This window comes from Diorhabda carinulata, chromosome 10, assembly GCF_026250575.1.
Source record: "Diorhabda carinulata isolate Delta chromosome 10, icDioCari1.1, whole genome shotgun sequence".
NCBI lineage: Eukaryota > Metazoa > Arthropoda > Insecta > Coleoptera > Chrysomelidae > Diorhabda > Diorhabda carinulata.
The window spans coordinates 9,384,986-9,400,112 of NC_079469.1; the positions used below are offsets into that span (position 1 = coordinate 9,384,986).

The 15,127-nt window shown below is 32.6% G+C and overlaps 1 protein-coding gene across 2 annotated transcripts in view; it reads left to right on the top strand.

Moving 5' to 3' along the window:
• The first annotated feature begins 3,545 nt into the window (after positions 1-3,545).
• The window catches only part of LOC130899110 (neuroligin-4, Y-linked), a 530,244-nt gene continuing 518,662 nt past the window's right edge, over positions 3,546-15,127 (top strand). For both annotated transcript variants that reach the window (XM_057808881.1, XM_057808882.1), the window contains exon 1: positions 3,546-4,251. In XM_057808881.1, the coding sequence (XP_057664864.1) occupies positions 3,801-4,251 (451 nt within the window). In that variant the 5' untranslated portion in view covers positions 3,546-3,800. The remainder of the gene's footprint in view (positions 4,252-15,127) is intronic.

The following is a 15,127-nucleotide window of genomic DNA, read 5'->3' on the forward strand; positions in this document are numbered from 1 at the left end:
AATGTTTCAAGAAAAAAGTTCCAGATGAGTAAGTAATATTTAGTTATTTTTGATAACGCACTATACTTATGATTACAAGAACAACTAGTTCGACTTCAAGCAACTTTCAAGTACCAATAGTAATGTAACTTCACTTCAAATCAATAATGCTCACAGTTGTTTTTCTAATATTACTATTACAAGATAAAAATTGTTTTATCGAATTTGTCTAAGACGACGGACATAGAAAAAATTTTGTATGAAAGTCGTGGGTAAAGTAACTTTTTTTCCCTCATAGAAATTGCCGTCCTACTCGTCAAAAGAAGTATTACTTCTCTTGTTGCATAAATAACTATTCATGCATTTGTATAATATTTCAACAAGTCCACTCCACTCTGAATAATTATGATGTAATCGTTGGACAAATTACACATGCACTTATAAGATATTTGGAAATTAACGTACAGTCAGAGCAAAATAGTACACCACATAATATTCACCTGCAGTTCTTGAGCCAGCTATAATATCAAGGTCACTGTTCTTTGGTCAAATTTGATCTGCTCAAAGTTATAATAAGTAAGTTTCATCCTAGTTAAAATATATCACACAGGTCACCCTGTGACTGTCTCAACTCCAGAAACAGTTACCAAAATCAAAAATTTTGCACGAGGAATTACAGATGACAAAAGTCTGTGTGAAGTTGGTGTAAAAAATCTGATTACTGACAAAAAAATTTTGCGTTAAACGGTCTGATTCTCTTTCCTTGGAAGGATGGAAAGATTAGAAAAAGATCTGCTTTGAAAGGAACCTGATTTGAGTCGATGGAAACGGTAAAGCAAAAAACGGCAAAAAGCCCCTCACCGAAGAAGACCTCCAGCACTGCTCCGATCGATGGAAAAAACGTATGGAAAGGTGTGTGGTGAGGAGGGAGAGTATATTGAATGGGAGCATTCGAATGTAGAATAATTTTTATGATAAAACTCCTCTTTCGTAACCAGTCTCGTTATTTAATAGCCAGACCTCGTATTCTAACATCATTCATCATATGTAAAAATAAGCTTCCTATCACGATGCCTTATATTGAATCGACATTAACTGAACCCTCCACTTACTCAACTTAATCTTGCTCATAAAATTCTCATCTCAGTTTTGACGTACATGATATAAATTTCTGTAGGTTATGTAGAACTTTATAACTAGTAGACTGAAAAGTCGTTCTCAATTTTCGCTAGTGCTTTGAATAAAACAGAGATTGCATCACATCATAAGTTGTAACTACATTTTAGGAAGCAGCTTTGTCTACTTGAATTTACATAAATGAATTTCTCCAACAGAATGTAGTCAAATTGAGCCAAAAATTAGAATTGCACCGAGGCAGTTTGAGACGCTGTGGGTGAAAATCGTTACTGGTTGAGTACTCTCTCTTCACTCACTTCATCTTGGAACGCAATTCTTATCATACTCTAGTTTTCCTCTGGGGAAATAGATTCAACCCTACTTAGTAACAAATATTTTGCCAAGTCAACAATTGTTATACTGAATGTTTCAAGACATTGTTATTTTGGGTTATTCTATTCTATTTTATGTAAATAGTGTGATTTTAAATTCATACGACATCATTTTGGAGGTGATTATCCGCGGGAAATTCTTGTGGATGATCAGATATCACTCATTAAGATGAAAAGTTCAATTAAGATTCCTTTCCTTTGATATCATAATTTAGAGAGAAATACATACTTGAAGTTTTGTGCAGTCGCGAATCTTTTTATAGAAATTTAGTTGTATGAATTGGAAATATGACCCTAAGAAACATTTTTTAATATATAAGTTTGCTCCTAATACCAATAGATTTCAAAATAATACTAACGTTAATAATTTCAATGATATATCAATTAACAAAATCGAGACTTCAAATGGAAAGGAAAACTATTTACGATCTAATGTTTGGAAAACGTGGAAACGTTGATGATTTATCTCCGTAGGATGCTAACTGTCTCTTAAGAAGAGTTACAGGAATCAACTCAAGATACAGCATGTACTGAGATTATAAACCTAGTGTGAAAGAAACATTTTATATCATATAAACCTATTTCTCGTGATAATTTCATACCTCTGGTTTTGCGAAGCTTTAAAGGGAAAATTGAGGGTATTAACGGGGCAAAAGGCAACACATCAAGTAAATAAGTAATGTTTATCTGAAACAGAAATTTTCGGCCTCAACCACTCACTTTCCTCTCTTATGATATCACAGCTTCACACAACACGAAAAACAAAACTCAACTCTTCAAACCAATACAGAAATAGCAGGAAGTTACATGTCAAATTTCATTAAAACAGTAGATAGAAATATGGAAGTGGAAGCATTCAACAAAAGACAATTGAGAACATACATAAATATAGGGGACCAGAAATAATTGTGGTAAAATCCTAGTTTATATTTGAACCATTGTCCAGTTGCTAAGAATCTCAATATATCTGTAAGTTTGAGCAGATAGCTGTCCCCATTTGTTTTTTTTTTCAAGCAATAGAGATAGGATTGACAGTAACTAGTAGTATAATACTAGTAGTATACTCTCCATGAGAAGGAAATTAAGATAATCAAATAGTTCGTCTTCCAATTCACTGAACAGATTAATATGAATGAACCTCATCTGCAATAATTCTTCAATTAGTTTCACTTCAGTTTTAATTTTGTTTGTTTGCACCTGTCTCAAAAAAAATAGATAAAGAGAAAGCAGATCATTTTCTGAACGATCTATTGTGAACTGCCAAAATATCAAGTATAAACTGGCAGGTATAAGTAATAGGCGGTTCAATTCGAATGTCTTCCTGTTAGAGAGGCAGACTGATTTCTCATCAATTCATCAGTCTCTGGCTAATTTAATACCAATTTGAAGAAAATACAGAACTCACAACAGCCAATTGAGAAACCACACTTGATAATATTTGTAATGTGATCACTGTTTCTAATTCTCAGTAATTTATAACAAAATATATACAAATACTATTCGTTCTTTTGTACTGGAAATTAAGTGAATATTTCCAACTCAATATACATAAAAGGGTCTTAGAACAAGGAGTATTTTTATTCGTAAAAATCTGTTAGAAAATAGTTGCCATAATTTTTTCTGTTTTTCTGCAAAGCGAGAAATTAGTTATTTGGCTCATATTGTCGACTGCGTTTTCATAAATTGATATCATATAAAAATATGTTTACGAGTGAAAATCATTATCGGATGGTTGGTTTACTATAAAAACAATCAATTCAGACCAATACGTGCCCAACCCTTATAATAACATTTGAACTGTGTCTTTCATCCTCACTATAATATTTGCTCTCAATGCGGATTCAAATACCCCAATCCTGCACTAGATCATTCAACAGTAAATAAAGTCAAAATCGGATCAACTAGACTCTCATTAAGGTCCCTAACGTCCTACTTTTCGATCCAAATTGACATACTGAAACGAAATTACCACATATTTTCTTAGCAAAATTAACCAATCGAACTTTAGTTTCCGAATTTGCCGAATATGCGCCGCTGTGGCACCACATGCGCAGGATTATATCAAAAGGACCTCTCCGTCAGTCGGATTTCAGGACCTCCGAACGACGTATCTGTTCGACGCGATCTCGGGATAATTACGATAGTGTATCAGGAAAATGTGGCAAATTTATTAGTGTGACCAATGTTTGTGATTTAATTGGACATGATTGATTGAAAGTGTATTTGTTTAACATCAGCAATAGGATGTGATGAAATAAAAAGTGCTCCTTCTTTCTGACTAAATTATGTCCTGATAAATCTGAAATTTATAACATGGTTACGACCATAAACAACCTACTTTACCTTTGTTTTGTTTTTCTCTCGGATTTGTATCTATCGAGAAGCGATCCTCTCTTGGACGGTAAACATCAGTTGACTTCACGAACGGTACGAACTAAATACGGTGACGTTAGTGGTGTTATTGTTTCTTTAGACGCTAAACATCTTGAACCGGTCGAGGTGTTCCGAGGAATTCCTTACGCGAGTCCTCCATTGGGAAGTTTAAGGTTTATGCCTCCGGTAACGGGTGCTTTGTGGCAAGGTGTGAAAATTGCGGATAAATTCAGTCCGGTATGCCCGCAAAGGCTGCCAGATATTTCGAACGAGACAGCGGCTTTAAGACGGATGCCGAAGGGTCGATTGGAATACTTGAAAAGGCTGTTGCCCCACTTGAAAGAGCAAAGCGAGGATTGCCTCTACTTGAATATTTACGCTCCAGCTCAAGGTAGGAAATACCTTTTAGTGTAATTTGTTTTTTGAGACTTGTATTCACGAAATATGCATTAGATTAATTATTTATTCCTCCAAAAAAACTTTGCAAGGTAGAATATAATACGTATAATTAAATTTGAAAAGCTTGATGCCCATTAAATAAAAATGATACGGAGCATATATGCTTCTGAACAATTTTTCATCAAATCAATGTTCTTTGAGTTAATATCAAATACCAAATCACAAGACAACAATATATATATAAAAATGATTGAGAAATCTCGAAGAAAAAGCGAAATTTGATGGTGTTATGGGAAATTTATATCGTTTCTGCTGGTCGCAATCTATTTGGTTGTAGACGTGATGGTGAAGGAAATTGAGAAACAGTTTTTGCCGTAATTATATTTGGTTGGGTATCAACAGTAAAATGGAGAGAAAGTGGAACTGATAGGAAAGTGAATATCAAGTCAAGGTGAAGAGCTGGAAAATCTATGTCTGTCACTGTCACCCAAGGCAATCTTCTATCTAAAGTAGTACACATAGAAGGAAAGAAATTTTTCACCCGAATAACTTCAAAGAAACTAATGAAAACTTGTTTGTTGTCACCAAAGTTTCATCAAATTGCCTCATGATGTGTGTTCACCCTATCATTCCTGGATTCTGTTGTCTTATATCAAAGACAGCATTGGTCCAGAAAACTCACTATTTTCTCGTTAACTTTTCGTACCTCTGATTTTATTATCAATAAGGATGAAACAATATGGCATGGGATAAATGGCTTTCGTATAGTAAGGGGCTATATGCGAAAGCTCAGAGATGAAAGATTATTTGTATTCTTGGGAAAAATATTGTATAATTCTTAAAAAATTTTAACATCCAATTGAATTTTAAGAGGTGGAATTTGAAAGATTTGTTATATCTTTAAATACTAGAATGATAGTATTTCTAGACGGATATGATATTCAAGCGAATCTCAATAATTCTCAACAGGTGAAGGGATAATTAGTTAGAATTACCATTAATTAGATCTATCAATGCCATCAAATCCATCTGTATGAAGCTTTTCAATGAATTTGAATAGTATCTAGTCTGCATTATTGGAGCTTGGAGGACATATTTCAATCTATATGCAATAGAAATCAATTCATGGAAATGCAAGCTGGTATCGACAAAAAATTCTGAGGGTAAAGTTCTATAAGAAACTTTATTTTCTTCATATTATTAGATTGTTGTTTTTCAAATCTGTAGGAAATATTGTTGGTTTCCAGTTTTGTGATCTCTAATCAACGAATCCTTTAGAAATAGGCATTTTCCCAGATGTCTAAAAACAGGTATAGAAGTGGCAAGAGAAGTAACTATCATCTTATTGCATTCTTACTAATCATATCGAAGGTATTAGAACGTCTAATGAAAAACCGTCTATTCGTTAAATCCATAGTTTGAGTAGTAGAACGCAATGTGAATTATATTTTGGAAAGTAGAAATTTCAACTTTCCCCGCTCTTTCCATTTTAGAATCCATTTATTTGGTTTGCAAACACTTTCACAACTCAACTGAGAGGCTCATTCATAACTACCCTTCTTGAAGAAAGAATTTAGACATTTACCTAACTATACCCACTTCTGAAAAAATTTCATTATGTTCTGTGCCAACATTATTCAATTATTTACCTTCAGAATCAAAAATGACAAATAGATTTAATGAGTTTCGATGAGTGCCAAAGGAATTTCTTCTTGAAAGACCTCATTATTCTGTGGCAGAATTCTACAATTTACCAAACACTCATTTGACGGGCATAATTAAATTTAGTATGAAGTAAGCTATTTTATGTATTATTGTTAAATTAAATTGTTATTTTATATTATCTTGTATAAAATATTGGCGCTTTGTCCACAAAATTGTAAATTGGAAAATAGAGCTACTATCTACATCTAATAATTGAAAATATTTTACTGGGCAAAATTTGGATCCTAAAGTGGAGGAATAGTGCGAAAAAGTATTTGATTGGTTTAACTGTAAGTGGATTAATTGAAAAATTAATTAGAAAAACGATTTGACCCTCCTCGGTAACTATAACAGCACATCCCAATCATCAAAGCAAAGTTTTTATAAATAATGCCTTAAATTGATAATATTGAAGAAAGACACGAACACCGTTAGATTCTCACCTCAAATGGGATATTCCTATAAATAATTTTATAAGCTATTCAATAACATTTAAATAATATAGTATAACTGACAAAAAACTATTTTAGAAGCCCGAAAATGATGAATTCACTTCTTGAATCCAGATTGCTTCATTTTATATTATCCCATGAGCAAACAATACATCCGAAAAAATGAAAAGCGATTGAGAAATTATTGGATGTCACGCAAGCACATTTCTACGATGTCTCTATATATATCCACAACAATGAATCAATTATGATTCAAACATCACTATTATACTAGAACTCAAGACACATTCAGGATGATTAAAACAATATCTTTGAATGTTTCAAGTATCATAAACTTATTTTTTTTTCATACTGTTTTGTAGAGTCGACTTTACAGTATTAAATTGAGTTCAAAAAATGATACTTTACGGTATCTTTGTAATTTACAGGACTCTTAAATTTTCCCAATTCTAATTCAATGTCTGCCTTTGTTTACAATGTTACCTAAGTGACTTCTGTTAATTTTTATTTTTTTAAATAAATTCAAAGAGAATAATCAGAGGAGCTATTTTTCAGTAAAATCATTAAATATGACATTCCACAGATTTTATATTTTAATATAATTTTGCTTTTTATTTGAAACCGTTCGTTAAGTTATTATTACAGTACTCGATTAAATATTCTTGACTCGGCTTCTTCGTCGCCTCGTCCACAATAATATCTAGTATATATAGATATACGTTTTTTTTTCTTTTAATTCATTGCGTAACACTGGTTTACTTTTTGACGTCAAACTTTACACTGACACTTCTAATAAGTTATTGTTCGTTGCTATGGTAACGCAATATTTTATCCACTACTCAATGGTCTAGGTTATTCCCGAAAATTGTCGATCCATCTATATTCCACGCAGCTATTTATTACTTTGGTTCTAGATCAAAATTCATCAAATATTTCTAATAACTTGGATCACCAGCAAAACCAAAATAAACCGCACTTCAAGCATATTCCAATTTAAATTAATTTCGAAGATACGAAATAAGCTTCATCCTTCATTCGTGCCATTAATGAAAAATGTTATTTTGTTTTCCATCCTTTAAAGTAATATTTGATGTTATTGAAGAGTGTGTTATACGACAAAATATTTAATACTTTATAAGAAAATTCCTATTTTTTCAATTGAAAAACTCAAATTTATATAAAAAAGAATATTTCTCATAAGGAAAAAACAATCGTAAGCTCCTATGCTATATTATCGGTAAAAAAGGAAAGATACAAGATTACTTACCAATTTTTTAGAGAAATTATTGTTGTACGTTATTATTGTTAAGTTTCAATTTAATATGGTCATTGCTGGTTTTTAAAATAGAGAAAAAGATTTGATTTCATTGAAAATTTCCTTCTTAGCACGCTATTCCTCGCCAGATATTAATCATAAATGTGGGTGAACCGCTGGATGCCACATCGGTATATCAGGAAAATGATGTGTTCAAATACAAGTTCAATGCACTGTAATGAAACATTGACATTTTCCGGATAGTCTTTTCTTAATTATTGAAAACTAAACTATAGGTATCTTGAGGATGTTCCGTTTCATTTTTTCTCAAAAACCACACTAAAATTTGTCTTTCAATCTTTCGACATCATACAACAACCTACATCCCGCAAAGTTGCCTTATGTCTTTATTTATTTTATTACTCTCGCCCGTCCAATTCATATCTTAGATGAATGAAGAAGGGGTCTCATTTAGTTCTTGTTTCTACATCATATCTCATGTTTTCTCTCATACATTGATTCTCACTCAGCTCTCTTCGATTAACACCCATTTATTCAGATAATGTCCTTTAAAAAAACGACTTTGTCACCTGGATCTTCACGTCTTCTGTTAGATTCAGGCTACTGATATTGTTAACACCGCGGTACTTGAATCTAATGCATAATTTTATATTTACAGGGACTCAGTACCCGGTAAAGATAGATTTAAAGAGGCTCTCCACCACTTTTTTAAGTTTTTGAGACAATCATTGGAGTTCGTCCTCATTATCAGTTATATACACGTAGGAGTATCATATAATTTTAACAAGGAAATATACTATGAATTATCTTTTATTTACTTCCTCGACTTCAATGATTGATATATCAATCATCAAATTGGAGAGTATTTGGCCAAAACTGCTATTGGTATTTCCTTTGAAATCTGCTTACCCGTTCCTATTGTTGACTCTGTCAATGGTTTGTGTCAGATCCCATATGATAGCAGGTCTGTGATATTTGATGCTTTTCCATATTTTTGAAATTATCTGGAACCTTGTTTTTTTTTCAACTCAAATCAGTCTTGACCAGTATTTCTGTCACAAGCTTCAGGAGAATATTGCCCCGGTTTAGTTTTGGGAGTCCTTTTTTCAACTATTGGAATAGTTATGCCTTTTTTCTAATCTACCACAAAGTGTATCACTCTTATATCAATTCAATTGAAATTCTAATAAGATTTCAGGTTTCACAAGTTTTGTAACGTCTTTATCAGATTGTTTCCAGTGAAATTGTTATTATGATTTTCGTTCTAAAAAACACAGTAATTTCCAAATCGATTGCTTTCTGCTTTCTTCGATACTATATAGTTAAACAGAACGAGTTAATTTCATTCTCAACTCCTATATCTGACATCACAAATATTAGCAATTGCCAATAGATGTATCAATTTTTTCTTATATTTTTGTGGAATTCCTTTTCAATGTGAAAGATTTCGAATTTATTTTCCTGAAGGCAAAAAAATTCTTGTGACTTTCAAATAATTTCTATCTAAAATAGAAGTTTCCTCTTTCTTGGGATTTGGAATTGAGGTTTTCTAGGTCAGTTGCAAGTTTAAATGTGAAGTAAAACTTTTCAATAGCTCCGTGAATAATACCAAATCTAAGTAGTAAACATATTATCCAATACATATTCCCGTGTCGTTTTACTACTAGAAGTGGGAGTAGAAAGACTTTTCGGGCTTTCAGCAGTATTCAATGCTCAAGTTTCTTCACGGATCGATGAAATTGTACCTGAATATAAAACAGTTTGCTCATTTCTTGAACTTTGAAGACATTTTTTATTCTCATTATATTACATCCGTCTTTTTTTTGGTTTTTAGCGTTTTCAGAAAAAGGGAATTGATCAATAATTAAGTGCTACTGAATTTAACAGAAATCTATTATCCAAATGAATTAATCAATTCATAAAAACGAGTTGTAGAAAAAACAAACGTTAACAATTGTGAGTTGAAATAGAATGTAATTTTTATCAAAAATATGCAGTGATGAGGGAATTGATTCCAAGTATATTGGTATATTTTCAAGTAATTCATTTTCATATGTTTCTGTAGTGGTAAGATGGAATGATGCATTTGTGCTGAAACTCTGACCAATAAGTCATAGTTTGAAAAGGGAAAATTAATCTAAAACTTCTCATATAACGGAAATTTGGTCAAAAACAACAAAACCATCACCATGTCCAAAATTTTGTAGAAAACCACCCTCGTATATTTAACAAAGAAGCTAATATTCTTCACAAGAATATAGTGTAAGGCGAAAGTTTTTAACATCAGCTTGATGGGTTGTTACCTGAACAGACTTCTCAATTTCTTCACCAGGTATCACCGAGGATTGTGTTTTGAAAACATATGCCTCAATTGAAATAGGTGAAAAATATGAACATCTTTAGTAATTTCATCATTTTTTAGTGTAATATCCCCTATAAATGCTGTTTAATTTTCTATTGACCCTCGAGCTGAAAAATAAATTTTGTTCTATTTGAAAAACACTTCGAATAAAACCTCAAACAACAATAAATGGATCAGAGTGGTTATAACTTCTCTTACTTCTTTTATTCGTATATGGTTCCACTATCTTTTTCTAGATTACGCTTTAAATCCAAATAATAATTTTCAAATCAAAATATTCCGAAAACGGTACACACTATCGAGTTTCATCAGATGTACCTTGTTGGTATAAAATTAAATGATGTACAAGTTCACTTGAAATTTTGCTTAATAAATCTGATATTGACAAAGTTATGTTCAATACTACTTGGTACGAACCGTGTAACCTGCACCCAAGAGTCAGACATAAAAATAAATTCATTGGATGTATCATCTTCCAAAACATATTAGTATGAAATTTCAATACAATGTTTCCAGTAGATGCGGGAAAATGTGGAAAATGTGAATAATTTTTTCTATTCAACGCTCTTTATCTTGAATACGGATGCCGTTCCGAAAATTTTTTGGTGAGCAAACCCCAAATATTTTTTTGTTCTCTATCTATACTAGAGACGAAATCACTTCTTTTAATAACACCCTGTATTTATTGAGAATATTATAGAATTCACATCAACTGCGTATTCAAAAGAGCATAACGAGACAGTTATGGATCGAAAATATCTCCAACTTACATTTGTCAGAGATAAAACTGGAGTTTATCTTTTTGAAGCTAGTAAGATTGTAGCTCTCAACTGAATTGGTGTACCTATTCATGCCTTAATTTTATTTCTTCGTGCTTCAATCTGCCACCTGTATATCAAAAATTTGTAATTGTTATGAACCATTCTTACATTTTTTAATTTTCAATTAAGCTTTTACATTGTATAAGTTCATTAAAACCCTCTTCACGTATCTTGATTCATTATTTGTCATTTTCAAATACTTTCTAGGATATCAGCGCCGTTTTTAATCAACTTTGAAAGCACAGGAGCCTTCGATTCATCGAATTAATTACTCCTTGTAATGAAATAGTTTCTCCACTCAGCAATTTCTCTAACCTTGCAAATGGCAGTTTGGAACAAAGATATCAAAGGTAAAATTCTCGATTCGATGATGTTGAGAAAGTTTTGGATGGATATTTTTCTTCCAATTCCATACTTCTTTTATATATACTTAACTAAAATGATCTCAATTCTCAGTTTTCGGTCTGTTTTGAAGAATAATGTGTTGTTTTATAATTGAGCTTGACCGTTGCAATTGCAGTCATCATTGTCTGATAAAAACTTACTCTCACAAAAATATAATAATTTTACAATGATCATAGCAACTGATAAACAATTTTTTCACTAAATACAAAGCAAAAAATGCACCAAATATTTAAACGTTCATTCCCAATAGATTTTAATCTGAAATTGATCATACTAGCAGATGCAAACGAATTCCTGCGATTTCTCTACTTACCCTTATGGTCAATGTGAATATTTTTACAGAAACAGTCTTGCGACAAATCCACTTTTCCCGACATAAGAACAGAAAAGAATATTTATGTCTTGACTTTGATATCGGACGCATGCACCAAGCATATTTAAATGGATATACATAGGAATAATACAGATATCGGCATAAGTCTCTAAAACTGTTGCCGACGCCTTGCATTATGAACGACCTGTATCTGTAACAACTTACGAAAATATGGGAATAGTGACGTGGGCGATAGTTGAACAGCCAAACCAATCTGCAGTGAGGCTTACGGGAGAACCTCAAATATCCGATCGTTCTTCACGACAAATACAGAATTGTATGCGTCTCCTCCACGCACTTTACTAGGAAAATTTCGATCGCAGATAAAAATTCTGCGAGTGGTACCTCGGATGCAATCAAGATGATCCACAGTTCCATTTTGAAGTTAAGATGAAGCAAGAGGAACGGTGCGGTCAATCAGCATAATTGCGTATACTGGAACGACCAGAATCCTCATGTCTTCATTGAAGAAGAATTAAATCTGCCTGAGTTGTGTGTTTGTGAATAGGTATCCATGCGAAAGGTCTTGTAGTTATTTACTTCCTTGAGAGTCACGTGACGGAAATGCTCAGGAAATGCTCAGCGATTCACGTGAGCAAATGCGCCACACTACGCGTTATGTGGGAGGAAGATACCTGTTCATTTGAGAGAATAGATAGGTAGACATGGATTCGTTAAGTGGCCCGCATGGGTGTGGAATCTGACAGCCTGTGATTTCTTTCTGTGGGGCCTACTCAAGTACAGCCCTTCGATCTGCAATTGAACAAGAATTTGAAACTCTTCGCGGACAGCTTGACATGCTTCGCCAGACCAGTCTATCAGTTGAGAAACGTTGCCCAAAATGCATTTATTGAGATGGGCATCAATTTGAATACATCCAGTAACCATTTTTCTAATCTCATTTGTTATTTATCTTGATAAATTCATTTTATTGCTGCGTTTGAAGCTGAAAGGCTAAAATAGACTTTGATCTGCATCATTTGTAGGCTGGAATTGTGAGAAAATTATTATTCCAATAACTCCCTTCACAACCATTTCTACCTTCATAACCTTTTAAACGTAATGTATTTATAATATAGTAGTCATAATCACAGATAAATCACCCTCGTTAACATTTTCTATGCATATTGTTAAAAAATTTTGCGTGTTCAATGTTATTATATGGAAGCTTCGAGAAAATAGACATGGCACGTATCGTTGTTTCACATTTCTGCATTGGAATTAGAATACTGCATAAAAACTGTTATGGAATAAATTCATGAACTTGGAAATGATATGATATAGAGGCACTGGGATATCATATCTCTGAGTTGTCATGAAATTCTTTTTGCAGTCATTTATAATAATATAAAATTCCAATCTGCGATTTTTGTATAGTGCCTTGACACGTAATGTATGAACTCTACAACTAGAAGGTTCATTCACTCTTATAAACGTTCAATACTGAAAAAAATGAATATACATAAGATTGTGGTTACATTCATTCAATTCAATAGTGAAAAGTCACAGCTCATTTCGTTTACCCCAATTAGAATCGATGATGATTTTTAGGAATGATTTGATTCTATTTCCATGATTAAATCGAATTAACTTGTGAACTAATATAATATATCAAAACAAGTTTTTCGTGATTAATTATTTGATAATAAATTAATTTATTATATTGTTGCGTTCATTGAATTTTCATCAATATTAATAAATGAATAGTATATCCAGACTTATTTGAAACTCAATATTCCCACAATATATTCCACTACACGTTTTCCATTATTAGAAATTCCAATAATTCATTCCACTCCCAAATACAACATCAATATCACATCAAATAAACTGAATGATGTTGATGCAGCAAGGACCCAGGCTGCTGTATTTATAAAGAAGGCTGACAATGCGTATTAGGATTTGATCCTGCCTGGACATGAAATATCAACTTCATCGTGAATTCGCTAGTTAAGTATTCAGGTTGGAAGCAATATGCTAGGACATATTGCTTCCAAAAACTTAAGACCTCTCTAAGACCAAAGAGCTTTATACTCCGCAACAGCTTCTGATCCTCTACAAGTCCCAGATTCATCCATTTTTGAATTATTTAGGGGTCGGTTCCCAAGCATATCCTAAGCTATTAGAATAAGTATCACACAATAGAATGAATCAATGTGATAACTATATTTATTTGCTCCGCTGGAGTTATCAATCTTTAAAAAAGTCTCCGTTGTTGTTACTTCTAATCCCTCAAAGAATATGTGTACAAAGTTTTGTGATGATTGTTCAAGTACTTTTGTGTGAAAGTTGGGATTTCTGGGACCGTGGGTATATTCATACTGAAAACACTTTTTACACCAACACTCCAACTTTCATAATTACACTGTCTGAAACAGTGTATTCGGTAACAATTTCATAGATAAAGTCCACAATCCACAGAAGCTTCACAGTGTCAGAAATTTTAGAAAGATTCTGTGCATAGATCTGTTAAATATAACCTTTCTATTACTTCATAGTGAACATTCTCCTGTTTCTTCTCGTTCCAATCCGAAGAGAAAACTATCTCTATTAGTAGCAAATGCAAATAAATATCAGGAATATCGCTTGAATTCTAAAACAGTGGAATTTGTTCAATAATTATCTTGAAGAAAGTGATGAAATTAAGCGCTATCAAACAGAAAATTTAGAGTATAAAATGAGAAGGTTCCTTTATACACAGGAGAAAATCAAAAATTGTTCTTTTTCAAAGACTTGTGCTGGAGACCAAATGTCTCTCTGTGTATTTGGAGGATTAATTCCAATGTTTTTTGTGAATGAGAGCGATAAATATAATTTGTTATTCAAGGAACACTAGCTTGTATATATCATTATAAATTTGGTCACTAATAACCCTCGAACCTACCATTTTAAAAAACTTCATTTCTCATCATTGTCATCTACTGAAATAAAAAAATTGACATTTAATTGAAAATCGATTTTCGACTGGCTGCTACCAAAGCTAACTCTATTAGATAATGGTATTTTCTTTTTCTTCAGTTGAACTCAATCAATCAGAACTACAGGCTTAAAAATCGTCTGTGCCTGTGTAATAGTCAGCCTTAATTCACATCCTTTGCACTGGAGGTTTTTCTCAAACACCTCCAAATTCTCCAATTAAGTGGATTATCATAATGACTACCTATTATTGTTCAGTGAATACCCGCAAATTGTGGAGATAACTCAGATGAGAGAAGCTATTTGGTTGGATTAGCGTGTAATTTTCACTTATCTGCTTTTCTGGTGAGTTTCGTTCATCTCATTCATCTTCGGTGAAGACTTAACGGTTTGTGATTATTTTTAAGTAGACCTCGTAGTATTTTAAGAGCCCTACATAAGGTAGCTGTATACACAAATGATACTTTCCGGATTCAAAGCACTTCATTATTATCCTCACTAATGGTTGATTACGCGAAATGAGAATTTATCTTATATAATACCCCGATTTTGAGGTTAG